Raw genomic sequence first — 25,898 nt, forward strand, 5'->3', positions numbered from 1 at the left:
CACCTTGTAAATACACTGTAATTATAACAGTTACTGTATATGTTTATTCCATCATCTATAAAAGAATGTGAATGTCTTCGCCAAACAAAATAATTTTAAAATAGTCAGACAAAATTTTCCAACAGTACAATACGATTTTTTAATGTACAAAAAAATGACTGAATATACAATACAAAAATATTGAAAATGTTGCACATTTGATCGGTGTGCCAAGATCACACGTTAAGTTTACATATCTTGTGTGGACCATTGGTAGGTTTCTTTAGCGAGTGCAGAACGCTCAGCAAGTCGCTGATAACGTTTTTTCTCAAAGCCGTTGGACCTACAGAGAGAAAGACTATTTCAGATAAACACCCAAAAGAGGTTCTGATTGTTAGTATAAAATAAAATGGCCATACTGATTTCAGGAATGGGAGGACAACACGGAGGCACTCAAACCCAGATGAGACGGCTCTAATAAAAATCTCGACCCAGGTATAAACTCTCGCCCTGGTCTTCGGCTTGTAGGACGAGGCATCGATGTCGTGTCATTCATTTGAGAAATGTTAAGCTGAGGATCCGTCTGCCATCACTGGTCATTGGTGGATGTTACAGATCCCATGCTGTCATTTGCAGATTACAGGGGGTTATTGCTGGCACAAAGAACAAATTACAAGTTTCTGCCACTTTCAGTTGATCAAGCCTGGCCATCTGGTTTGTGAAAGACTTGGGGCAAAATCGCTCTGGTTGACCCCACAAAAAAGGTGGAATAATTGAGGCCATTAAGGCAGAAGACTCATTTAGTAATAACATATGGTTGTGTTTCTCCATTCCATGGAACCTGAATAAACATTTGTGGAGCTTTAACATATGATGTACAAGTTTGTTGGCAGGAAAAAAAAAAGTTTTTCCAAGGGATATTTGATACCAACTCACCGAACTTCCTACGACTAAAGAAAGTGCATACACGCACATGTACCCATTTCTCGTGTGCAATATGTGGCTGTTGCCAATGCTAGTGAACAAAGCTTCACCACTGATGTTAGGACAGGACCTTTTGCAATTTAGCCAGGGTGCCCGCTCCAAATTCACCGACTCTTCTTCAAAAGACACCGTGGGAGCTTTAATGATGATCAGCTAATGCTAGCAAACAGGAAATCCCGCTTAAAGTCCATCCAAAGGATAAAACTCTTTGTGATCTAATGCCCTGCCTACAGTGCCTTCAGAAAGTATTCACACCCCTCGACTTTTTCCACATTTTGTTGTGTTACAGCCTGAATTTAAAATGGATTAAATGTAAAAAAAAAAAAAAAAATTGTTGCCGATCGACACATAATGACAAAGTGAAAACAAGTTTTAAAATTTTTTTACAAGTCAATTAAAAATTAAAAGCTGAAATTTGTTGCATCAATAAGTATTCAACGCCTTTGTTATGACACTCCAAATTGAGCTCAGGTGCATCTAATTTCCTTTGATCATCCTCGAGATGTCTCGATAACTTGATTGGACTCCACCTGTGGCTAATTCCAATGATTGGATATGATTTAAAAAGAAACACACCTTTCTATACAAGGGTCCCACAGTTGAAAGTGCATATCAGAGCAGAAACTCTACCATGAAGTCCAATAAACTGCCCATAGAACTCCAATATAGAATTGTGAGAAGGCATTGATCTGGTGAAGGGTATATAACAATTTATAGAGTGTTGAAAATTCCAAAGAGCATCGTGAGCTCCATCATTAGGAAATGGAGAGAACATGGAATGACCCAGATTCTTCCGAGAGCTGGCCATCCGACCAAACTGAACAACCGAGCAAGAAGAAGCTTGGGCAGGGCGGTGACCAAGAACCCAATGACCACTCCGATAGAATGACAGAGTTCCTTGGCTGAGATGGGAGAGCCTGCCAGAATAACAGTCTCTGCAGCATTTCACAAATCTCGGCTTTATGGGAGAGTGACCAGATGGAAGCCACTCCTGAGAAAAAAAAAGCACATGACGGCATGCCTGGAGTTTGCAAAAAAGCTCGTGAACGACTGAGAGCATGAGGCAAAAGATTCTGTGGTCCGATGAGATGAATATTGGACTCTTTGGACTGAATGCAAAGTGCTACGTCTGGCGGAACACGAACACAGCTCATCACCTATCTAACACCATCCCTACCGTGAAGCATGGAAGTGGCAGCATCATGATCTGGGGATGTTTTTCAGCGGCAGGGACTGGGAGACTTCTAAGGATGGAGGAAACAAAGAATTGTGCCAAAATAGGAAAATCCTTGAGGGGAACCTAGATTCAGAGTGCAAAATAACTTAGACTGTGGCAATGATTTACGTTCCAACAGGACAATGACCCCAAGCATACAGCCAAAGCAACACTAGAATGGCTTCAGAACAAGAATGTGAAAGCACTTGAGTGGCCAGGCCAAAGCCCAGACTTGAATCCCACTGAGAATCTTTGGGAAAGACTTGAAGATTGCTTTTCACCAACACTCCCCATCCAATTCATTTTTGATGCTCGCCATTCTCAGAACTTGAGCAAATCAGCAAGGAAGAATGGGAGAAAATCCCCAAATCCAGATGTCCAAAGCTGATACAGACATACCCAAGAAGACGCGAAGCTGTAAATCGCTGCCTAAGGCGATTCTACAAAGTATTGACTCAGGGGTTGAATACTTATTGACGCATGATATTTCTGCTTTTCATTTTTAATTAATTTGTAAAAATTTTGAAAAACATGCTTTCACTTTGTCATTATGGGGTATTTTATGTAGGTTGGTGGCAAAAAAAACTTTTTCATTCCAGCTGGAACAAAATGTGAAAAATTCAAGGGGTGTGAATACTTTCTGAAAGCATGAGACAAAACGCCAATTTGACGGTATATAGTTGGGCTAAGAATCCAAACAGAAATTAATCCCATAGATTAGCATGAAGGGAGGGGGGGAGTGACCGGATGGCCTTGGCTCTAGAGGTACACACACTCATCTCTAAGCTGTCTCGTCTGGGTTTGATGAAACATGGGGACAGTTTATAGCTGCGTCAGGATTCAAAGTGTGTGCTGTCCCTCGAATGGATGTTAAGCGGACGTCCTGTCTGCCCGCATTAGTTGGGAGATGTTATAGATTCCAATGTGTCCTTCAACAAGAGTAGGCGAGCTCTCGCTGGCACCCTGATCATATTACAATTCCTGCCCCAACCTACAGAGGGCATTGCATCAGTGGCACAACCACGCCCTCAGCCCATGATCCCATCCCACAGCCTTGTTCTGCATACTAACAAAGCATGAAGGGATGAAACAGACAACCAATGTTCATCACTTGATAGAGGGAAAACACGCAAATCCATTACGATAAGACATATGACGATAAAAAGCAGAGACAATGGTGCATGCAAAAAGAATTGCATAGAGAAGCAAGTAATCAATCATGATAATCAAATGTAAATGCTCCATAACATGCACTTACACCAAAATCTTTAAATCATCAAATGGCACTTTTAGAAAAACAAGCTCATATGAGCTAAGATCCTCGTCCTCTTAATGATGAAGTCAGAAAAAGGAATATGACGTCATTGTGATGTATCAGGTTTGCGATAAATTATCTGTGCTAATGCCCGGCTTGATTCCCGCAAACAAAATTCAAACAGCTTGCCTAGTTTCGGAGATAATGGTATAGGAGATTTCCATTAGCGGCGATATTATAACGTCAACTTTTTTTCTCGGAAGAATTTCCAAAATCGGAGATGGTTATTGTCTGGCGTGGGCTTTCTGCATATACATGGCAAGTTTCAGGAAGATCTGATGAAAACTCTGATTTGTGAAACAAAAAATGTCAAAAAATATGAATGACGTCATAAAAATTGATATGACATCATAGTGATGTATCATATGTGCGGTAATTCATCTCTGCTAATGCCCTGTTCGATTCCTGCAAACAGAATTCAAAAAGCTTGCCTAGTTTGAGATAATTTTTTAGGCGATTTCCATTAGCGGAGATAGTTTGACATCATAACTTTTTTCTAGGAGGAATTTTCAAAATCGGAGATGGTTACTGTCTGTGCAGGATATTTTACATATGTATGCCAAGTTTCAGGAAGTTTCGATGAAAACTGTAGGCTGTGAAACAAAAACGTCCACAAGAAGAAGATGAAGAACAACAACGTGAGTAAGACTTCGAGATCCTCCACGAGGATCTAAAAAAAAAAAATTGAAGAACAACTTCAGCTGATATAAATATCGTCGAGAGAACAAGTATTTGATACACTGCCGATTTTGCAGGTTTTCCCACTTACAAAGCACGTAGAGGTCTGTAATTTTTTATCATAGGTACACTTCAACTGTGCAAGATGGAATCTAAAACAAAAATCCTGAAAATCACATTGTATGATTTTTAAATAATTGAATTGCATTTTATTGCATGAAATAAGCATTTGATACATCAGAAAAACAGAACTTGATACTTGGTACAGAAACCTTTGTTTGCAATTACAGAGATTAGACGTTTCCTGGAGTTCTTAACCAGGTTTGCACAGACTGCAGCAGGGATTTTGGCCCACTCCTCCATACAGATCTTATCCAGATCCTTCAGGTTTCAGGGCTGTCGCTGGGCAACACAGACTTTCAGCTCCCTCCAAAGATTTTCTATTGGGTTCAGTTCTAGAGACTGGCTTGGCCACTCCAGGACCTTGAGATGCTTCTGACGGAGCCACTCCTTAGTTGCCCTGGCTGTGTGTTTCGGGTCGTTGTCATGCTGGAAGACCCAGCCACGCCCCATCTTCAATGCTCTTGTTGAGGGAAGGAGGTTGTTGGCCAAGATCTCGCGATACATGGCCCCATACATCCTCCCCTCAATACGGTGCCAGTCGTCCTGCCCCCTTTGCAGAAAAGCATCCCCAAAGAAGGATGTTTCCACCTCCATGCTTCACGGTTGGGATGGTGTTCATGGGGTTGTACTCATCCTTCTCCTTCCTCCAAACACGGCAAGTGGAGTTTAAACCAAAAAGCTCTATTTTGGTCTCATCAGACCACCTGACCTTCTCCCATTCCTCCTCTGGATCATCCAGATGGTCATTGGCAAACTTCAGATGGGCCTGGACATGCGCTGGCTTGAGCAGAGGGACCTTGCGTGCGCTGCAGGATTTTAATCCATGATGGCGCAGTGTGTTACTTATGGTTTTCTTTGACACTGTGGTCCCAGCTCTCTTCAGGTCATTGAGCAGGTCCTGCCGTGTAGTTCTGGGCTGATCCCTCACCTTTCTCATGATCATTGAGGCTCCACGAGGTGAGATCTTTCATGGAGACCCAGACCGAGGGCGATTGACTGTTATCTTGAACTTCTTCCATTTTCCAATAATTGTGCCAACAGTTGTTGCCTTCTCACCAAGCTGCTTGCCAATTGTCCTGTAGCCCATCCCAGCCTTGTGCAAGTCTACAATTTTGCCCCTGATGTCCTTAGACAGCTCTCTGGTCTTGCCCATTGTGGAGAGGTTGGAATCTGATTGATTGAGTGTGGACAGCTGTATTTTATGCAGATAACAAGTTCAAACAGGTGCAGTTAATACAGGTAATGAGTGGAGAATGGGAGGGCTTCTTAAAGACAAAACTATCAGGTCATTGAGAGCTGGAATTCTTACTGGTTGGTAGGTGATCAAATACTTATTTTATGCAATAAAATGCAAATTAATTATTTTAAAATCATACAATGTGATTTTCAGGATTTTTGTTTTTGATTCTGTCGTTCACAGTTGAAGTGTACCTATGATAAAAATTCCAGACCTCTACGTGCTTTGTAAGTGGGAAAACCTGCAAAATCGGCAGTGTATCAAATACTTGTTCTCCCCACTGTACAAGAAAGCACCAACACCTGCAAAGTCACAATGTACATACTCAACAACAGCCTAAGATGAAGCTGAGCAGCATCAAGAAGAAGGAAATGTGAAAAGCATCGTACAAAAAAATATGCAAAAGATAAACATGTTTTTGCAATCTTGCAAGTTGGAGAAAAACAACAAGAAATAAAACTGTTCAGAGAGGAAGTTTTAAAAAGTGGGTTTAGCTACCACAAAGAAAGAAAAAACAACAACCTAATAGCTGTAAAGACAAAGCTATTATAATGTATTACTATGACAAAAACAAACCTGTCCACACCATCCCAACGGTAACCAGGCTTGATATCAAAACGGTTCGGTGGTGCTGCTCCATTGTACGTGGGGCGTGCTGTGCAAACACAATTTTTAAAACTTCAATTCAAGCAAATGTGTGATAACATCAGGGTTAAAGAGCCAAAAACGTTGCACCATATGTACTATTAATATGCCGTTGTTGCAATATCATGAAATGGCCAATATTATTTGGGGAAAAGATAAGAACGGCCAAAATCTTCACAACCAATTACAGAAGTGTGCGATAAAAGCAGCCGTGGGATCACTGCCTATCAGGATATCATCTTACTGGGTGTGGTTGTCTTCTTTGTAAGCAGGCCTGCCATGGGATCACCATCACGCTGCTTTTCTCGAAGAATCTGATCTAGCTCTGCATCATCACGATAACGGGCCAATGGCTGTGCAGGCTGCAGATCTTGGTGCTCGAGCTTTTGGGCCACCTGCACAAGCCTGAAGATGCAACGCATTAAAAAAAGAAAAGGACAAAAAAAGGGCATTATGAAAAGGAAGAGTGGGTGAGGAGGAACAAGATAACCCCTTCAGCACCCAGATTATGCATGCAGGAACTATCCAAAGTGCAAAACTGTGATTCTTGAAAACTGGCCACAAGCAATCAAAATTGGACAAAGTGAGAAACTGATTGGTCATCACGAAAGGCAACACACAACTCCATATTTGATATTGTTAATCAGACGGGTTGTTGTATTGTTACAAAAGTGAGTTGGATGATGAAGGGGTTAAGTAATTATTTCAGTCAATGTTTAAAGGAGGCGTCTTGTAGAACACTGCGCAGCAACTTCCAGGATCATTCGTATAGGGAACACCCTGTTACACTAAACACAGTGCCGGTCTCTTTCCTCTTTATCCCTCTGCCGTCTTTCTTAGCCTTTTCCTCATCGTGCAGTATTACATCTTGAGCCAAATAAAGCAAATGGTGGAACCGCGTGTTACGTCTGTCGGAGGAGGAACTGGTGGTGTGACATCAGGACCGAGTGTGTTTAAGGGATCGCAGAGGCAAATAATAGTCATTGAGGGAGGGGGTATCTTGAGAGAGTCCAGGGAGTTGTTGCGAGTTTCCTGAGCGTGTGCATTTGTAAAGAGTGGAGGGAGAACAGCCAGGATGGAATATCGCTGCACAAGAAGCTCGGAGCAGCAAGAGTCACTCCGAGCAATACATGTCGCAGTCCAATTCAGTTCAAGGTGTATGAATGGCAAGCCGACGGGCATGTCATCACATCAAGCACCCACGTCCGCAAGGGAAGTCACATATCTCCACCTCCCCACCTGTCTCCTCTTTGAAATTAGTTTAGGTTAGATGACAAGTCAAATTTATGTTTAGCTGTTGCCCCCCCCCCACCCCTACCCTTTCATTGATCAATTTAAGTTTGCATGGATTTATTGTTACTGCGTCCCCCCAACTCCATGACTTCTCATGAAATGCCTGGTCCTGGCAAAAGAGACGTTTGTCATGGGAGTGCCAATGGATGTGGAACGCCTGATGAGGAAGATCCATAAACTGCAAATCTCCAACTTTCCCAGTCTTCGATGGCCGCCACTTCTTACATTTACAAATTATAAGGATACAAAATAGAAATGACAACTCCAAACATTCATCTGTTTTAAGACACAAGTTCACCCACTTCCTATGGGAGCAGCAGAAAGGGTTATATAGATAATAGTAGATTTCGGCTCGGGTCCGTTAGTCTGTGGGGTGTGGACTCTGTGGGGTAACCCTTTTGATGGACAAACTGATAAATATAATATCTCAAGAACGTGAGGTTTCCTCCCTTTCATTTTCATGTTAAACAGCAGTAGCGACGGTTTAAAAATGTAATCATATGTGTTTGTGGTTGATAAATTATTTTACTTCTAGAAGGGATGCCTAACGAAACACCACAATATCTTATTTATACATGTTAATAGTGTTTGTCTCAGGAGGAAAAACTCCTTGGAGAGGGGAGCTATTATTAATATTAATATTTTTTGCAATAACATTAATATTATGCAATTATGAGTGTTGTTCTTACTTTTGTTATTCGAAGCGGCCTTTGAAAAATGCCACGATGAGCTATCTTAACACAGATTTTGCCCAAGACAGAAAACCCCCTTGGAGAGGGAGGGGCAAATGAAGTCGCCACAACCTCCATCGTGTGACCCTTAGTCCTCCTGTCAAGTTTGGTTGAGATTGGATAAATAACGACCAAATGTATCATGGCCAAAAAGATGAACAGACAGACACCAAATTGCATATTATATTATGATACACACACACAGTATATATATGTATGTATGTATGTATATATATGTATATATATATGTATGTATGTATATGTATATATATGTATATATATGTATGTATATATGTATGTATCTTCTTCCTCTTTCGGCTTGCTCCCGTTAGGGGTCGCCACAGCGGACCAACTGTCTCCATTTCGCTCTATCCTCCACATCTTCCATTGACACTCCAACCACTCGCATGTCCGCCCTCACCGCATCCATGAACCTCTTCTTTGGCCTTCCTCTTCTCCTCCTGCCTGGCGGCTCCATCTTCAACATCCTTCTCCCGATATACTCCGTTTCCCTCCTGTGCACATGTCCAAACCATCTCAATCTCGCCTCTCTCACTTTGTTTCCAAACCGTCCTACCTGCGCTGTCCCTCTAATACACTCATTTCTTATCCTATCCATCCTCGTCACTCCCAACGAGAATCGCAGCATCTTTAACTCTGCCACCTCCAGCTCTGCTTCCTGTCTTTTTGTTAGCGCCACCGCCTCCAAACCTTACAACATAGCTGGTCTCACTACCGTCTTGTATACTTTCCCCTTCACTCTTGCAGCTACCCTTCTGTCACAAATCACTCCTGCAACTCTTCTCCACCCACTCCATCCTGCCTGCACTCTCTTTTTCACTTCTCTCCCACACTCTCCGTTACTTTGGACAGTTGATCCCAAGTATTTAAACCAATCCACCTTCCCCACCTCAACTCCTTGCAACCGCACCATACCACCACCCTCCCTCTCATTTACGCACATGTACTCCGTCTTACCCCGACTGACTAACATTCCCCTTCTCTCCAGTGCGTACCTCCACCTCTCAAGGCTCGATTCAGCCTGCTCCCTACTCTCCCTACAGATCATGATGCCATCCGCGAACATCATGGTCCATGGAGACTCCAGTCTGATCTCGTCCGTCAACCTGTCCATCACCATCGCAAACAGGAAAGGGCTCAGAGTCGATCCTTGGTGCAATCCCACTTTAACCTTAAACCGGTCCGTCATTCCTACCGCACACCTCACCGCTGTCACACTGTCCTCATACATATCCTGCACGATCCTCACATACTTCTCCAACACTCCCGACTTCCTCATACAATGCCACAACTCCTCTCTTGGCACCCTATCATAAGCTTTCTCTAAATCCACAAACACACAATGTAACTCTTTCTGGCCTTCCCTATACTTCTCCATCAACATTCTCAAAGCAAACATTGCATCAGTGGTGCTCTTTCCTGGCATAAACCCATATTGCTGCTGACAGATCGTCACCTCTCCTCTCAACCGAGCTTCCACTACTCTTTCCCACAACTTCATGGTGTGGCTTAACAACTTTATCCCTCTGTAATTTCCACAGCTCTGCACATCACCCTTATTCTTGAAAATCGGAACCAGTACACTTAATCTCCACTCCTCCGGCATCCTCTCACTTTCCAAGACTTTATTAAACAATCTGGTTAACAACCCCACTGCCATCTCTCCTAAGCACTTCCATACCTCCACTGGTATACCATCTGGGCCAACCGCCTTTCCACTTTTCATCTTCTTCATAGCAGTCCTCACTTCATCCTTACTGATCCACCCCACTTCCAGATTCACTATCTCCACCTCTTCCAACCTTCTCTCTCTCTCATTTTCTTCATTCATCAGCTCCTCAAAGTACTCCATCCACCTTCTCAACACACTCTCCTCGCTCGTCAGCACATTCCCATTTGCGTCCTTTATCACCCTAACCTGCAGCACATCCTTCCCAGCTCGGTCCCTCTGTCTTGCCAATCGGTATAAATCCTTTTCCCCTTCTTTTGTATCCAACTTCTCATACAGCTCGTCAAATGCCTTTTCCTTGGCCTTTGCCACCTCTCTTTTTGCTTTTCGACGCCACTCCTTGTACTCCTGCCGACTTTCTTCATCTCTCTGACTATCCCACTTCTTTTTCGCCAACCCCTTCTTCCTTATACTTTCCTGTACTTCCTCATTCCACCACAAAGTCTCCTTATCTTCCTTCCTCTGTCCAGATGTCACACCAAGTACCTTCCTAGCTATCTCCCTCACAACTTCTGCTGTCGTTGCCCAATCATCCCACCCATCTTTACCACCATCCAACGCCTGTCTCACCTCCTCCCTAAATTTCACGCAACAGTCTTCCTCCTTCAGCTTCCACCATCTGGTCCTTGGTTCAGCCCTCACTCTCTTCCTCAACCTCACCTCTAAAGTCATCCTACAGACCACCAATCGATGCTGTCGAGCTGCACTCTCCCCTGCCACAACCTTACAGTCACTAATCTCTTTCAGGTTGCATCTCCTACTTAAGATGTAATTCACCTGTGTGCACTTTCCTCCACTCTTGTATGTCACCCTGTGTTCCTCCTTCTTCTTGAAATACGTGTTTACCACTGCCATTTCCATTCTTTTTGCAAACTCTACCACCATTTGCCCTTCCACATTTCTCTTGTTGAGACCGTACCTCCCCATCACCTCCTCATCCTCTTTATTCCCTTCCCCAACATGTCCATTGAAATCTGCTCCAATCACCACTCTTTCATCCTTGGATACACTCTCCACCACTTCATCTAACTCACTCCAGAAATCTTCTTTATATTCCATCTCACACCCCATATGTGGGGCATATGCACTGATGACATTCATCATCACCCCTTCAATTTCCAACTTCACACTCATCACTCGGTCAGACACCCTCCTCACCTCCAATACCCTCTTGACATGATCTTCCTTCAGGATTATCCCGACACCATTTCTCCTCCCATCCACACCATGGTAGAACAGTTTGAAACCACCTCCAATGCTCCTCGCCTTACTCCCCATCCACTTGGTCTCTTGTACACACAGTATGTCCACCTTTCTTCTCTCCATCATATCAGCCAACTCTCGCCCTTTGCCAGTCATCGTCCCAACATTCAGAGTTCCAACTCTCACCTCCACACTTCTACCCTTCCCCCTCTCCCACTGCCTCCGGACTCGCCTTCCCCTTCTCCTCCTTCGCCCAGCAGTAGCACAATTTCCACTGGTACCCTGCTGACCACCGGTACCGGTGGCGGTATAGTATATATATATATATATATATATATATATACATATACACACACACACACACACACACACACACACACACACACACACACACACACCCCCGTCAAAAGTTTTAGAACACCCCCATTTTTCCAGTTTTTACTGAAATTTAAGTGGTTTAATGAAACAATGTACTCTGAAATTAAAGCATAGAACAAATAAACAATTGCAGATAAAAAATAAATCATGGAATAGTTTTGTTGAACAAAATTTTACCTAAATTTTTGACTCATCAAAGTAGTCACCTTTTGCAGATATAACAGCCGAACATACTCGCGGCATTCTTTCCACAATGGAAATCAAATATTGTTCAGAAAATTCTTCCCAACACTGTTGCAGAAGTTCCCACAAATGTGTTGTACTTGTAGCTTGCCTTACTTTCACCCTTCTGTCCAGTTCATCCCAAACCAGCTCGATGTGGTTTAAGTCTGGAGACTGTGCAGGCCATTCCATGATTTGAAGCCTACCGTCTTGTTCTTTTCTTCTGAAGTAGTTCTGACATAGCCTGGAGGTATGTTTTGGGTCGTTATCTTGCTGTAGGATGAACCCCTGACCAACTATGCGTAGACCAGAGGTTATTGCATGGCGCTGCAAAATGCTGTGGTAGCCCTTTTGGTTCAGGGTGCCAGTCACTCTGTGCAAGTTTCCGACTCTGGATCCAGCAAAAGAGCCCCAGATCATCACGCTTCCTCCTCCCTGTTTGACAGTGGTGTCACACTGAGGAACCATCCTTCGCCTACTCGACGGCGTACAAAATCCTGCGTGATGAACCAAAGATTTCAAATTGATTCATCGGTCCATAAGACCTTCTTCCAGTTTTCAGTAGTCCACTGGCGGTGCTTCATCGCCGAGGCAAACCTCTTTTTCTTATTTTGCCATCTCAGCAATGGTTTTTTTAATGCTACTGGACCTGTCAAACCTGCAGCTCGAAGTTTTCTCTTCACAGTTGAAACTGAGACTTTCTTACTTCGACCAGTGTTAAGCTGTGCTTGAAGCTGCTGTCCTGTGAGTCGCCTATCACGCAAGCTGTTGACTCTCAGAAACTTGTCTTCTGATTGTGTTGTGGCTTTGGGTCTGCCAGACCTCTTCCTGTCAGAGTTTCCTCCAGTTTCCAAGTGCCTTTTGATGGTGTAGGAAACTGTACTCACTGACACCTTGGCTTTCTTTACCATTTCTCAAAAGAAAAGACAAACTTTTAAGGGTTATAATGGCCTGTCTGTCTTCCTTTGTTAATTGTCTTTTTCTCACCATTATGATAGCAATATACTACTTCCTGCAGTGCAATAGTCCAAATAATGTTTCAGAAGGTGTAGCAACACAGTCTGTTCCAACACTGCTTTTATACGGACAGAGGGTTTGTAACTAATCAACAAAAGTTGGGACACCTGTAGGAATTGTTTGCATCAACTTTCAAGGCTTAATTTACTTCCACTACTGCAGAACAGCTGCAGTTGCTAACCCATTACTTGTTCCCTGAAAAGGGCCTTTTTTAACAACTCTGAAATCTACATTATTTTTCAGTTTTTGGTAACAAACTTTTTTTAACCTCTGGCAGTTTACCACTTAGCTTTGTACCATTTCAGGTTGTTCACTGGACTTAAACTGCTTAAATTTCAGTAAAAACTGGAAAATGGGGGTGTTCTAAAACTTTTGACCGGTAGTGTTGTGTGTGTGTGTGTGTGTGTGTGTGTGTGTGTGTGTGTGTGTGTATATATATATATTATATATATATATATATATATATATATATATATATATATATATATATATATATATATATATGGAATAGCCAATCAGCTCTCACCTAATCGATTACACCAAGGTGGCTTTATACACTGTTTTCTTCTTTGTATCTTGTGTTGAAAAATTAGTATGGTGTTTGCACAGGCCTGATGGGTTGAATGACCTCCACCTGTGTCTGATCTCCTTTTATTTCCTTGTATATAGAAATAAAGAAAGGCCCACATCTCTCACCTGTGAATGGAGGGAATAGCCAATCAGCTCTCACCTAATCGACGAGACTAAGGTGGCTAGGATTATATACATGATTGACCCCTCCCACCCTCCTCTACATATATATATATATATATATATATATATATATATATATATATATATATATATATATATATATATATATATGCCCCTTGAAAATATTCTTGAAAATAATAAATAAATAAATATAGAATCAGAAATTCTCTGAGGCAAATCAAAGATTCCAAAATAAACAACAACAAAGTTCTCGTTATAAACACGTTTAAAAAGTAAAATTGCTAACGCTTATATGAACTTGCTGTGACCACACAGTAACATGTCTCAATAAGGTGTAGAAAGATTGGAAGAAAAAAAAGTTACATGTTGTAGCAAAACAGGTTTAGTTTAATCACTTGTATTAGTAAATAAATGAAACACTATTCATTACTCATGATGTGTGCTTTGCATTGTTGTTCCTTCCTGGTATTTATATATACTAGTGCGTGCCCGTACATGTGGCCGTACTTGCAAAAAATAATAATAACAATAATAATAAACTTTCAAACCGCGTGCCAGAAACAACAACCACACAGGCCGGCCCTTCGCTCTCGCGTGCCCGTACGTGCGCGGCCATACATGCAAAATAAAAATAAAAAACTTTCAAACCGCGTGCCAGAAACAACAACCACACAGGCCATTCCTTCACTCTCATGTGCCTGTACATGTGTGGCCATACGTGCAAAAAAAAAAAAAATTCAAAACCACACAGGCCGTTCCTTCGCTCTCGTAAACGACAACTGGATTGGGGCATTGTGTTTATCTATAAATGCGCATAAGAAATCGAGAAATTATTAGAATACAGTAAGTCATCATTTTCCGGAAGTCCGCACGTTGTAACCCGTAATGAGGAACGCGCTCTAACTTGGCCATAACTTGGGAACCACTTGTCCGATTAATTTCAAACCTTGAAAAGTCAAACAGAGATTGATGGAATTATAGATAGAAGATAGATACTGTGGGTGCAAAACGCCAAGCAACGTGTCCTGTCATTGGTAACTGAGGATCTCTTCCCCAACGGCCATGCCTACGCAGCAACGTGCCCCGTCATTGGTTTGGTAATTAAATGGCCACAACTTGGGAACCACTTGTCCGATTAATATCAAACCTTGAAAAGGCACATACTCATGCCCCCAGTTATATACCTGGCAATTTCAATTAGATCGGACCAGTGGTTGTCGAGAAACAGCGGTCACACACACACAGACACACACATTGCTGGAATTATAGATAGATGTTGTTATAAGTACCAACAGAGAAAAAATGAGGGGGGGGGGGAACGCAAATATATAATGTACCCACGGCCCCATGCAGCATAACGTGCTGCCTTCTTTTCTTCTTCTCTATCTTTGGACTGTTTGGCCTTCTGCTCCTGTTCCAAGTAACGCTTCCGGCCTCCATGATCACGAAACACCGTTTTTGCCGTCCGAGACTCCTCTATGGTCAAATAAGAACAAAAACCATGTATATTAAAATTAACAGGGGGTATGGAGAAAAGTTGGCAATGGAGAAAGTCAAAACAAAACGACAAGCACAGTAATAAAATAAGAGGCTGAGGATAATATAATATTATAAGATAATAACATTATCAGAGGCTACTATTTAGGAGGCAAAGGAATCAAATACCTTCCAGGTGTTGCTGCCGTGAATTTTCGAGCCCCTTTGAATCACGTTCACGCTGTAGGGCAATTGCAGATGTGAGTCCAGCATGAGGAGACGCGTCCTGACAAAAAAAATTAACAAGATGAAAAAAAACAAAAACATCATTTAACCAGACATTGGTCAGTTAAGCCAGCAGAAAAGCCAGGCTCATTATTACAACACAGACCGAAATTGCATACTGGCCAGACTTACAAATACTTACTCGAACACAACTGTCACGGCGTGGTGGTGACAAGTCCGAATCAGAATCCTGATTCTCAACTCCTCCGACTCGCTGTTTAGTCTGTAAAAACTCATCGCAATCACCTCTTCCTGCTTCTCCTACTTCCTGACGAGGTGGAGAAAGATCAGAATCGGAACTGCGTGCAGACAACTTCCGGCATCGAGACTGTTCACGATCTGACTTGCCGTGGGCATTTCCCTCGTTATGCTGTTGGACTTTTCTAAATGAACCACCCTGGCATGGTGGAGAACCATCAGAGTCAGAGTCGTGGCGAGATTTTGTCCTTTTATTCCTGGATGGAGATGAGCCTCCCACTTCACAATTCTGTCGTGACGTTTTCCGCCGTGGTGGTGAAAGGTCCGAATCAGAATCATGTCGAGAGTGTTTGTTTGGACGTCTGTTCTGGTCTGGAAGATCTTTGTCGCCAAAATCGCGTTCAGGGGATGGAAAGTCCGAGCCGGTGTATGAAACTTGTGAAGTTGTGCTTGCCATCAAGTCTCCATGATGCGGATAAGACATATCCATGTTGGAGTTCTCAGTTTGTTTCCCCTTCCTGTGCTGAGGAGAGCTTTTGATATTGCTCATTGATGGAGATGTGGAAGCATCTGCAGAAACACATACACGGCCAGAATTTGGCATTTCTCACAATATGACACTGTGTTCTCCATAAAGGCTGGGGGTTTAGATAGGTAAGCTGAACAATTGATCACCAGCTATTTTTGCTGACATAAGAAAAAAAAAACAAACAAAAAAAAACCTTATTTAATTTGTTAATAATAATTTATGCTCCAAGATCGGTTCCTTCCCACCACACATTTAAATTTTTCTCTGCAATCCCAATGCTCTTCTACCAGCTTGACTTTGGAACAAATGCCGCATGTAATAACGTCATGTCAAGTGTTTATGAATGTGACAAATGTAGTGAGGATTGCAGCACAATCAGATTATATTTGCTTAACTTCCTTGAAAGAGCACATGATGTTTTTTGTTTGTTTGTGAATGTGAAAAGCACATGATGAGGGCTTTGTTGTCGTCTTCTCCTTTTTTCTTTTCTTTTTTTAAAATCTATTCTGTTGGGTGAGATAAAGTGAGCGAGATAAGTTTAACAGAAACTCTCAACAAAAAGAGCGAAGCCGATAGCGCTTCCCATCTAAAGCAAAGTTGAAAGATGGCAAAAGGTTCCACCAAGAATGACCCAATATCAAATTTTTAGTTAAATTTTTTTCCCCATTTTGACCCTCGTGACCCTAAGTCCCCACTCCCTGGGACATGAACTGGGGGTCTAATGCCTAAAATCGTTACACATTTCATGCTTCCCCCAATGTTGATTGCATATACAAAGTTTCATTTCAAAAAAAAAGTTTTAAGAATGTGACGAATTGCATTTTTTGGTATTTGACCTTTAGACTCCACCCCATGTGACAGGGCCAAACAAAACTGCTCTTACACTCTCATGCTATGTGGTGATCATGTCTACCAAGTTTGGTGAATTTATGCACAACCATTTAGGAGGAGGCAACGTGATGGACGGACGGACAGACAGACAGACATACAGACAGACACACAGACAAGCGTGGGGATTTAAAAGCCGATTCAAAAAGCGTGAGGATAAAAAATTGAAATCAGAACGGCACTTGGTGGAGTGCATACCTCCTCCAGGCCGAATAGTTTACGTTTTGTATCCGACTGATAGGCCGGATCTGCATCGGGACCTGAACAAAAATCAAATTGGCTTGTTCTCGCCTCACGAAACGCCACGAGAAGCTATTTATGCAATAGCTTTTCGATAAGAGCACTCGGTTATAACGATATGCAAGCCAAAAGACAAACTAAAAATGGCGCAATTTCAAAATTAACTTCTTCAAACTATGACCAAAAAATAAATAGCAAGTCATGTGACCCAAAATGCGATGTAATTAAATATGCAATATGTAAAGTGTGCTATCATTACTATGATTACTTGGTAATGAACAACCACCTACCCAACTCATCCACCTAGTTTTGTCACAACTCATGCATAACTTTTTCAAATATCATACTACATATCGTTTTTGGCCCCATTTCTCAATTGTGAAGAATCACTGAAAAATTTCTCATATCTGGATTCGGATCTTCACCAGAATCGAATTGAATCGAATCAATTTGTCCTCGTCACACACCCAACCTTTCCAGCAAGTTTTGTCCGAATCCGTCCACAACTTTTGAAGATATCCTGTTCACAGACAGACAGACAGACAGGGGTGAAAACATAACCTCTGCCCACCTTCAGTGGCAGAGGTAACAAAACAAGAGAAAGTCAGGAAGTATGTCATGAAAATGAACTTGAAAGAGGCCCCCCATTTATTTCCTGTCAATGGGAACTATTATAAACAACAAAGAATTGAGCCTCACTGCAAAATGCAGAAGCAATGTATAAATAAAACGCAGACGTTTGGTTTCGGGTTCCTTCGTGGCCAGACGCCATCTCCTCTGCCTCAAGAGGCTGTCTTTCGGTAGCTGAGGACACCTGATACGGAATAGTCAGGTTTATGTTATTGTTATTCTTAATTTGCTGATGTATTGTATTCAGGCCTCATCGAGTGCAGGTTGGCGTGGCCAAGAAAAGGCCACGTGCTGTTGCTAAGTTTCCCCCTCTTCCTCGTTTCCTGGTCATTCCCCTGCTTCCCCACTATCAAGCTGCATTGCATTTCCCCCCTTTGTTGCTTCACTTTTCCACGTGCCTTGATTTTGTAAAGGGGGGGGGGGGGAGAAAAGAACACACACACACACACACACACACACACACACACACACACACACACACACACACACACACACACACACACACACACACACCTTTGAAGACCATTTAATTTGTAATTTTGCTTCAAGATTTTTCCCGTTTTAAGTCGTGGATTCCATTAACTGTCTATTTCCTGAGATCACAGAAAATCACTGACTCCAACTATTGTGGTAAAGTCATTGGCCAAATTCAATTCATACATTAGCTTTTTTATGAGCCTCAACCATTTCATTAAACCCCACCCCTTACACATTCCCTGCAATGCCTTTGTCTCCCACACAACTTTCGACTTAATATCAACATGATCAAGAAGTAATTCATAAAAAGATACATGTAGTAACATGGAAATAAAAGCACAGACATCTACATGAAACTCATTTACCTGCATCAACAAGTCGCCACTTTCGAGTCTGCCGATACTCTTCCAGTATCTGGACCTCCGGCGGCCGTTCGTCCACAATTTCTGCCACCTGAAACCATTTCACACATGCCAAATAAGGCCGTTCACTATGGCCTTGGCAAGGGTATGAAGAAGGATGTAAAATGGAAAAAGGATATTTGGCTCATCTTAATGCCATAAACCCATCTACACAATGTCAGAAATAATCCTGCAATCGTTACGGCTGGAACTAGAAACATCCAAAATCCAGGCTCGTTTACCACCAGTCCTGCAATCCTGGTCATCACACAGTATTTAAACAGAAATGACTTCTCAAATGCGAATTTGAGAATTGGGTATCCTACTATTCGTTTGCAATTGGTCACTGGTTTTGACACCAATACAATTTCTATTACGGACCCTCGGCATCAAAAAGCTACATATATCGAACAAACAGTTTCAAACGGAGCACCTTGCCATTAGAGCATTTGAATTGCATCAGATGTGGCAATAAATGTGAATCGTTGCTCCCAATTTGCTTGCTCGATGACAGATGCCATTCGCATTTTTTAATTTCTCCATCCCTGCCCCGTTTAGAATCCTGTCCAGGCATGGGCAACTTGCTAGAAATAAAATAATCTGTTATTGGAAAATAATTAACTAATAAACACAATAACATCCAGGAAGTGGACAAAAACAAAAAAAATAGATACACCAACAGAATATCATTTAGTAGGGTGTTGGGCCACCGATGTGTATCCAGGATGCCATGGATATGACACAGCATGGAGTCAACCATGGTCTTGAACTGTTCTGCAGAAATGTGGTACTATTCCTCCACAAAGAATTCCTCCAGTTCATAACGGTTTTATAGAGGCGGAAACCATGGTCCTCGGTGCCTCGCCAGACAGTCCCACAAATACTCAATGGGATTGAAGTCTGGTGATTGAGGCCCATGGACTTGGGCGTCAATCGGTGGGGGATAACATGTTCACCCCCCTCCCCACCACCCCACCCCCCCCCCCAACCCCAAACATTTTGGAGGAGTGGAATAGCAAATTGATTACTCTGTTTTTGGTCACTTGTGTCTACTCACAAATAATTATGAAGCAGTTTTCCTTGCATTTGAGATAATATATTTTAGAAAGAAATGTTTCACAAACAAAACAAACAGGTAATTTACATATTGCTTTGTTTTTTTCTGGAGTTTTTTTTTTGTATACATTGTCGAGGCTCACATTAGAGTGAACACAGAGTATATAACAAAGGGAGCAAGAGACAAGAGGGGTGGGAGAGGGAAGCACAAAACAGTAGGGAACAGCAACATTAGGAGATCTGTGGAAGGGAGAGGGTTTGTTTGGGGTACACGGCATAAACAAGATGGACACTACAGGGACTTTCAGGAAGGAAAGCAGAATTTGAAGGAGGTGGGTACAGGGTAGATTAACAGGAGTAGACAAGATCATGGTTTTGGATTGGGGAAGATATGAGGTGGTGGTGAACAGCTGGTTTGAAGACCTGGAGGGAAAAGTGCGATTGAAGAGTGTGGGAGTTTATTCCAGAGGTAGGAAAAAAAGACGAATGAAAGAGTGAAGGTCAGGAGTGATTCTTGATTTGGTAGTTTCACCAAAAGGGGGTTTCTGTCAAACCTTGAGCACCCTGCGGAAATATGAGGGGGGGGGAGATCACAGACAGAGCGGGGGGGTTCGGGGGGAGAGGGCAGAGAGGACACAGTAGAAGGCAGAAAGACCACCAAACTGCCTGTGGTGAGAGAATGAAAGACCCAAAGACTCAGCTTCATCACATGAAATGCCAATGATCTTAAATGCCTTGATTTCCACAGTGTGAAGCCGACAAAGGTGAGAGGCGGGAGCACCAGCCCAGAGGGGAGAGCAGTACTCCATAAGGCTGCAGATGAAAGCTTTGTATGTGGTCAGGAGCTCAAGTATGCTAAGGAAGGACTTTGCACGAGGTAGGATGCCCAGTTGGCAACTGGCTTTGGAGGCCAGCTTGGAGATGTGGCTTTTCCAGGAAACATGGCAGATAGTAAGGCCCAAAAGATTGAATGAAAGGACTCCTTCAAGAGGATTGTTGAGAAAGTGGATGGGATAGGTGGGGGGGAGGGATTTCCAGACTGTCCTTTCAGAAAGACATCGTGAGAGTGTGAGATTTGTCAGGATTGAAAGACGTGTTCCACATGTTGGTCCAGCTTGTGATTTTATCCAGATATGCAGAGACTGAAGAAGCTGCAGCTTGCCGATGTGAAGGATGACAGATGGTACGGCAGCAGAGGGTGGAGTCATCACCAGCAGAGAGATAAAGAGGATTTTCCAGAGGATAAAGAGGTTAATGTAGCGTATGCTTGATGGGCTAAATGGCCTCCTCTTGCATCAACGTTCCTCGTCGAGGGTACAAATGTTAGTTTCGCCTTTCTACAAAAGCTACGTTTGGTCCGTCGCTTCTTGACCGCACTACCAACAGCCACTTTGGTCATGTGCGGTGGTCGTTCCGAGTTTCTGGAAAATTCATTGTGTCCACACTTGTGACATTGTAACTACTCAGGTGCATCCTACGTGCAGACAAAATAAATATAAGCTTAATATATTTGATGATGTGGATTGTCAGAGATTTATATTTAAGAGGACTAGGTTACAATGATATGCAAACCAAAAGACAACATAAAAATGTCACATTCATTATTAACTTAAGCTGTGACCCCAAAAAATGGCGTCATGTGACCCAAAATCTGATATAATTAAACATGCAATATTTAAAGTGTGCTATCGTTACTTAGTAATGAACAAATTACTGATTATTAAAATTAGTTTGCAATATTTAAAAACATATCAATACTTAAGGACATCATAAATCAGAAACAAACATAGGAGTCACTTGAAATGGTTCATTTCTAATGTAAGCAGAGGATAAAAAATAAATAAATAAAAACAATCGATCATCACATACCACCTTTTACTTTTCATAATGCAAAATATTTCTCAAGATCACGTCGAATTGATTCTTCGAAACCACTCGCTTTTGCCCTGATACAATTCTAATCAAAATATAACATTAGGGGGAGATTGAGACAACTGAGTATTATGCAAATAGAAGAATGGAGATCCTTTCTTTGCTTGTCGGACATTAAAATGATAAAATGTTTACACACATGCATATGCATATCCCTCGTAGGAACACAAATGGGCTCGAGTTTGGATGCCTTGGACAGAACCAAATACAAACCGCAGGGATTTCATCTTCCTCGGCACTAGGTGCAGGGTCTTCTTTGGAGTCCACTGCATAGCTCCGCCAATCAACATCATCATCGAGTATACGTAGTCTGCAAAAAAGATAGACACCAGCAATTCCATGGAAAACCTTGTGATAGATACTCTTTTCACATTTTAACTGTGTCCTACGATATTAAACTCGAGAGTTCATAGAACACGATACGCCAAGCAGTGTTACTTCAATTTTAACAACATAATGATTTTAACGATCCTTATATAAATAAATACAAAAATTTAGTGCCATTGAAGTAGACCAGAAGCAGGCCCAAACAGCACCCTGACACATCACTCCAATGAACCTTTATTTAAATTGAAGGACTGAAAAACTGGAGGTTGCTGGATGTATTATGATAGACTATTCGTGTATGACAATGTTCAAGTACATAATTAAATTTAAGTAAAATAAAGATTGTAAAAGTCATATAAATAAATGAATTCCAGAATTTACTGCCATTTTCTGCAGTCTATTAGATCACCCTAACACATTACATTAGTTACTCATGCCTGTTGTACGTGTCCATTATGACGTACTTAAAAACAGTAAGTTTCCTATTTGGAATGATTTTCAATTTTGTTCGACTGCCAGGCAAGAAGACAGAGTAAAAAAAAACAAAACAAAAACATTACCTCACTCCTCTCTGCGCATGTGCGATCGGGTCCAATTCAGAGACAAAGTACGGTAAAACGAAAGACTCGTCTTCCTGTTAATGTTCAAAAGAGAACATTCGATTTAAATGAGCTGCTCCTCAATCATAAACTGGAAAGACAGACGGACATGAACCAATTGCTTAACCCCACGTCTCGCTTCGCATGCACAGGGTAAGAAGGAAATTCTCTGAACGCACGCACCGTATGTACCTACGTCCATCTGAATATCATAGAAAAAAAAACAACACATGGCAGGCCTGATCTCCACCAAATTTTGCATGCATGTTGATAGTACCCAAGGTCAGGTCATTCGCAAAAAAACAACAACAATAATAATCCCCACCCCCATTGCAGTGAGGAGGGTGGTGGGGGGGGGTGAGGAGATGACTTGCCGATGTTACCGAAGCTCGGGAGTGGGTGTTTCTAATGAATTCAAAATGCTTCTTGATCTGACAATGTATTATTTACATGCTTCTGGTCAGTAAATCATCGAAAAATTATCAACCAGTGCATCAAAGCTTCTGCAGGTACTGAAGGATGGGAGGTCATCATGCTAACAGGGTGAAGAGGGACAAACAGTTGTGAGACAGATTGAGGAAGGTTTAATGGAAAATTGACACAGATTAGTCTCGATGGTTGATGCAATAAAATAAAAAAGAAGAAAAAAGAAAAAGTATTTGGAACTCCACAAGTTTATAAATCCATTTTCAAAAGGTAATTCGATGACACTGTCGGTCTACTCTGATATTTATTCCAATTTTGAGTCATTTGTTTAAACCCTCTATCTCCCTCTTCCAACATAATTTCACTTCCAAACTTTGCACTAAACAGGTGAAAGTGATGAAGTTGGCGTGCATTTTGCAGACATGCTTTTCCCATGCAGTGCTGATGCCGATGGAAAAAGGAGCATCGAAGAAAGGCAGATGGCATTGGATGAAGAAAATGAGTTACCGGGAGAGAGAAATCAAAGGAGTAAACATTCCGAACTTGACGCAACTGTTGATTAGAGATCAATAAGTCCCTGTTTGGCATTTCCATTTCCCTTGGCTCATGATAGAGGGAACCAGGTTCACATCACATATACCACATGTTTGTGCACTGTCTACTCATGTCCTTATTATTTACATAGGAAAGGATACTGATGTCTCCTCATGCAATACAATGGACAAGCTCCTCCATGAGCTACATGAGAAATGTTTATCTGTGTGTCTGTCTGTCGTGATTTTTCTCAGGGATGGCCAAACAGATCTTCATCAAACTTTGAGGTTCATCAGAGGCCTGTCAGAAAAAAATAAAATAAATAAAAATAAAAACTTTTTTGGGGGGGGGGGGATTTTTTTTTTCGTTCAGGGTGATGTGAAGACCCCAATTCTCTCGATGTAAATGTGTATCATATAGCACCACCCGATGGTAGCCAGTATTACACATCTTCTTCTTCTTAAATAAAGAAAGTTCAAACAACTTTACAATATGCACGACAGCGATGTTGAAATCTGAGTGAGAATAATTGGAAATTTTCCAAATGTTTCATTTCACTCATTTTAAGCGGAGGTTCAAAATAAAGCATCCAACACGGAGCTTCGCAGCAAAGTGGAAGTGATTTTTGCTCACGCCACATATAAGCAGCAAAGATGGCCGACTTCCAAGCAGATGGAAGATGACCTTGGGCAAATGATAGTGTGAAAAGAGCAGAATGTTTGTGACGTACATCATGTTCTCTTTTGATTAAATCTGTCAAAGTGATGGGTTAAAATGCCAAGTTTAAAACAATACACAAGTAAATATTAATCATTGTAGTCTAACCACCCAAACCTTATCGAGCTCATGACTTTTGGCCACCCTGTATATGTAAACTGGTAATCAAAGTACCAAAACCCAGCAATTCTACACTTCAGGACAAGATATACATCTCTTATTGTCCAGGCATTTAATTTGTCTACCTTTCTTTAAACACGCCGTACAGTATCTTAAGACACACCGGCATCCCATAACAATGGATTATGGAATAGTAATGTCAACCTGTCTCTGTTCAATTACTTATGCCAATTTCAGAGATCCGAACCTTCTGCCCATTGTCACAGTCATCAAATCATTTATTGTACCACTACTCACGTTCAGACCGGCAGTGAAGGGACCTCTGTGCGCCAAGCTGTAAGCACTTTGTGGGAGACTGCCACATTGATAATGTTGTACCTTAACTTCTCCAAGACAATCAGCCCCCCCTCCATCAATAAGCACCACAAATGGGATGAACAGACCCCATTTTGATCTAGAATATTTTTTCCGCTGCTTTGGCCTATATATTTTCTCACTGACGTAGTGGTTTCATTGGAAATGTAATGAATGTACATCATTTGAGAGTAACTGAGTCGATGAGATTACAAGCGAAACACGAATCACTTGCTCCAGGCACACAACACACCTAGTCAGTATATGTCAATGCAATTCAAAGGCAGAGACCGTCATTTAAGGTTTTTTAAAACAATGGCATCACAAGAACAGGTGACCGTTTTTCACAAGAAAAAACAGGTGACCGTTTTTCACTGTCACAAGAACAGGTGACATAACAGGTGAAGTTTTTATGTGACCTTTGACCCTTGACCTTTTAGTAACATTATTTTTCATGGATAGATGCACTGCTGACGGAGGTTCATACATACTTGCAACAAGTTTGATTTAAATCCCTTCAGCTGTTCTCAAGTTTCACATTTTTACCTGACATGAGCTCTGACCTTCGACCTTTTGATGCCAAAATCGAACGAGTTCATTTTTTTTTTTTAAATCATAATATATACTTATACCAAGTTTGATCAAAATCCCATCAGTGGTTCACAAGTTATAGTCCAGCAGCGTAGTCTGATATTTCAGATCAATTGTTCAAATTTGCATAAAAGCACCTAAATTGGTACACATGTAGAATAATGTATCCCGAACAATTCTAGATATGGAGCCACCCGAGATTGTGCCTTGGTCAGCCAAAGCTGACCGAGGCAAAATCTCGGGTGGCTCCATATCTAGAATTGTTGGGAATACATTATTCTACATATGTACCAATTTTGGTGCTTTGATGCAAATTTGAACAAGTGGTTTGCTATGCTGCAGTACTATTAGCATGGTAACAGAATTCTTACCAAATGAAACCTCTTGACCTTTGACCTCTTGACCCCATAATTTAATCCGTTTATCTTTACATCATTATACATACCTGTACCAAGTTTGACTTCGATCCCTTCAGCTGTTCTTAAGTTATCGTGGTAACGAACTCCTTAGTGTCTCTCCCTGTCTATTTCCTCTGGGTGAAAATTAAGCATGTGGCACTCTCGTCGTTGGTTTGATAGACCTGAACCCCGTCGTGGTGGCGGAGTTGCGCTTTACATCAAAAACTTAATTTCT

At 41.8% G+C, this 25,898-nt stretch overlaps 1 protein-coding gene across 2 annotated transcripts in view; it reads right to left on the reverse strand.

The window, feature by feature from the left end:
• Positions 1 to 114: 114 nt before the first annotated feature.
• BUD13 (BUD13 spliceosome associated protein) overlaps positions 115 to 25,898 on the reverse strand; it is a 29,864-nt gene continuing 4,080 nt past the window's right edge. Inside the window, exons 2-9 of one of the 2 annotated variants that reach the window (XR_015051975.1) lie at positions 21,811 to 21,907; positions 18,574 to 18,661; positions 15,389 to 16,014; positions 15,151 to 15,247; positions 14,827 to 14,961; positions 6,422 to 6,582; positions 6,109 to 6,187; positions 115 to 322 (exon numbers count right to left, since the gene is read on the reverse strand). Coding sequence is in view for 1 of the 2 variants with exons in the window: in XM_085858203.1 (XP_085714329.1) it covers positions 229 to 322; positions 6,109 to 6,187; positions 6,422 to 6,582; positions 14,823 to 14,961; positions 15,151 to 15,247; positions 15,389 to 16,014; positions 18,574 to 18,661; positions 21,811 to 21,907 (1,381 nt within the window). In the remaining variant the exon portion in view is untranslated. Of the gene's footprint in view, positions 323 to 6,108; positions 6,188 to 6,421; positions 6,583 to 14,822; positions 14,962 to 15,150; positions 15,248 to 15,388; positions 16,015 to 18,573; positions 18,662 to 21,810; positions 21,908 to 25,898 lie in introns of both variants that reach the window. The other variant, XM_085858203.1, reaches the window with a different exon arrangement.

This window comes from Eptatretus burgeri, chromosome 15, assembly GCF_056783735.1.
Source record: "Eptatretus burgeri isolate ZD-2024b chromosome 15, Ebu_testis_v1, whole genome shotgun sequence".
NCBI lineage: Eukaryota > Metazoa > Chordata > Myxini > Myxiniformes > Myxinidae > Eptatretus > Eptatretus burgeri.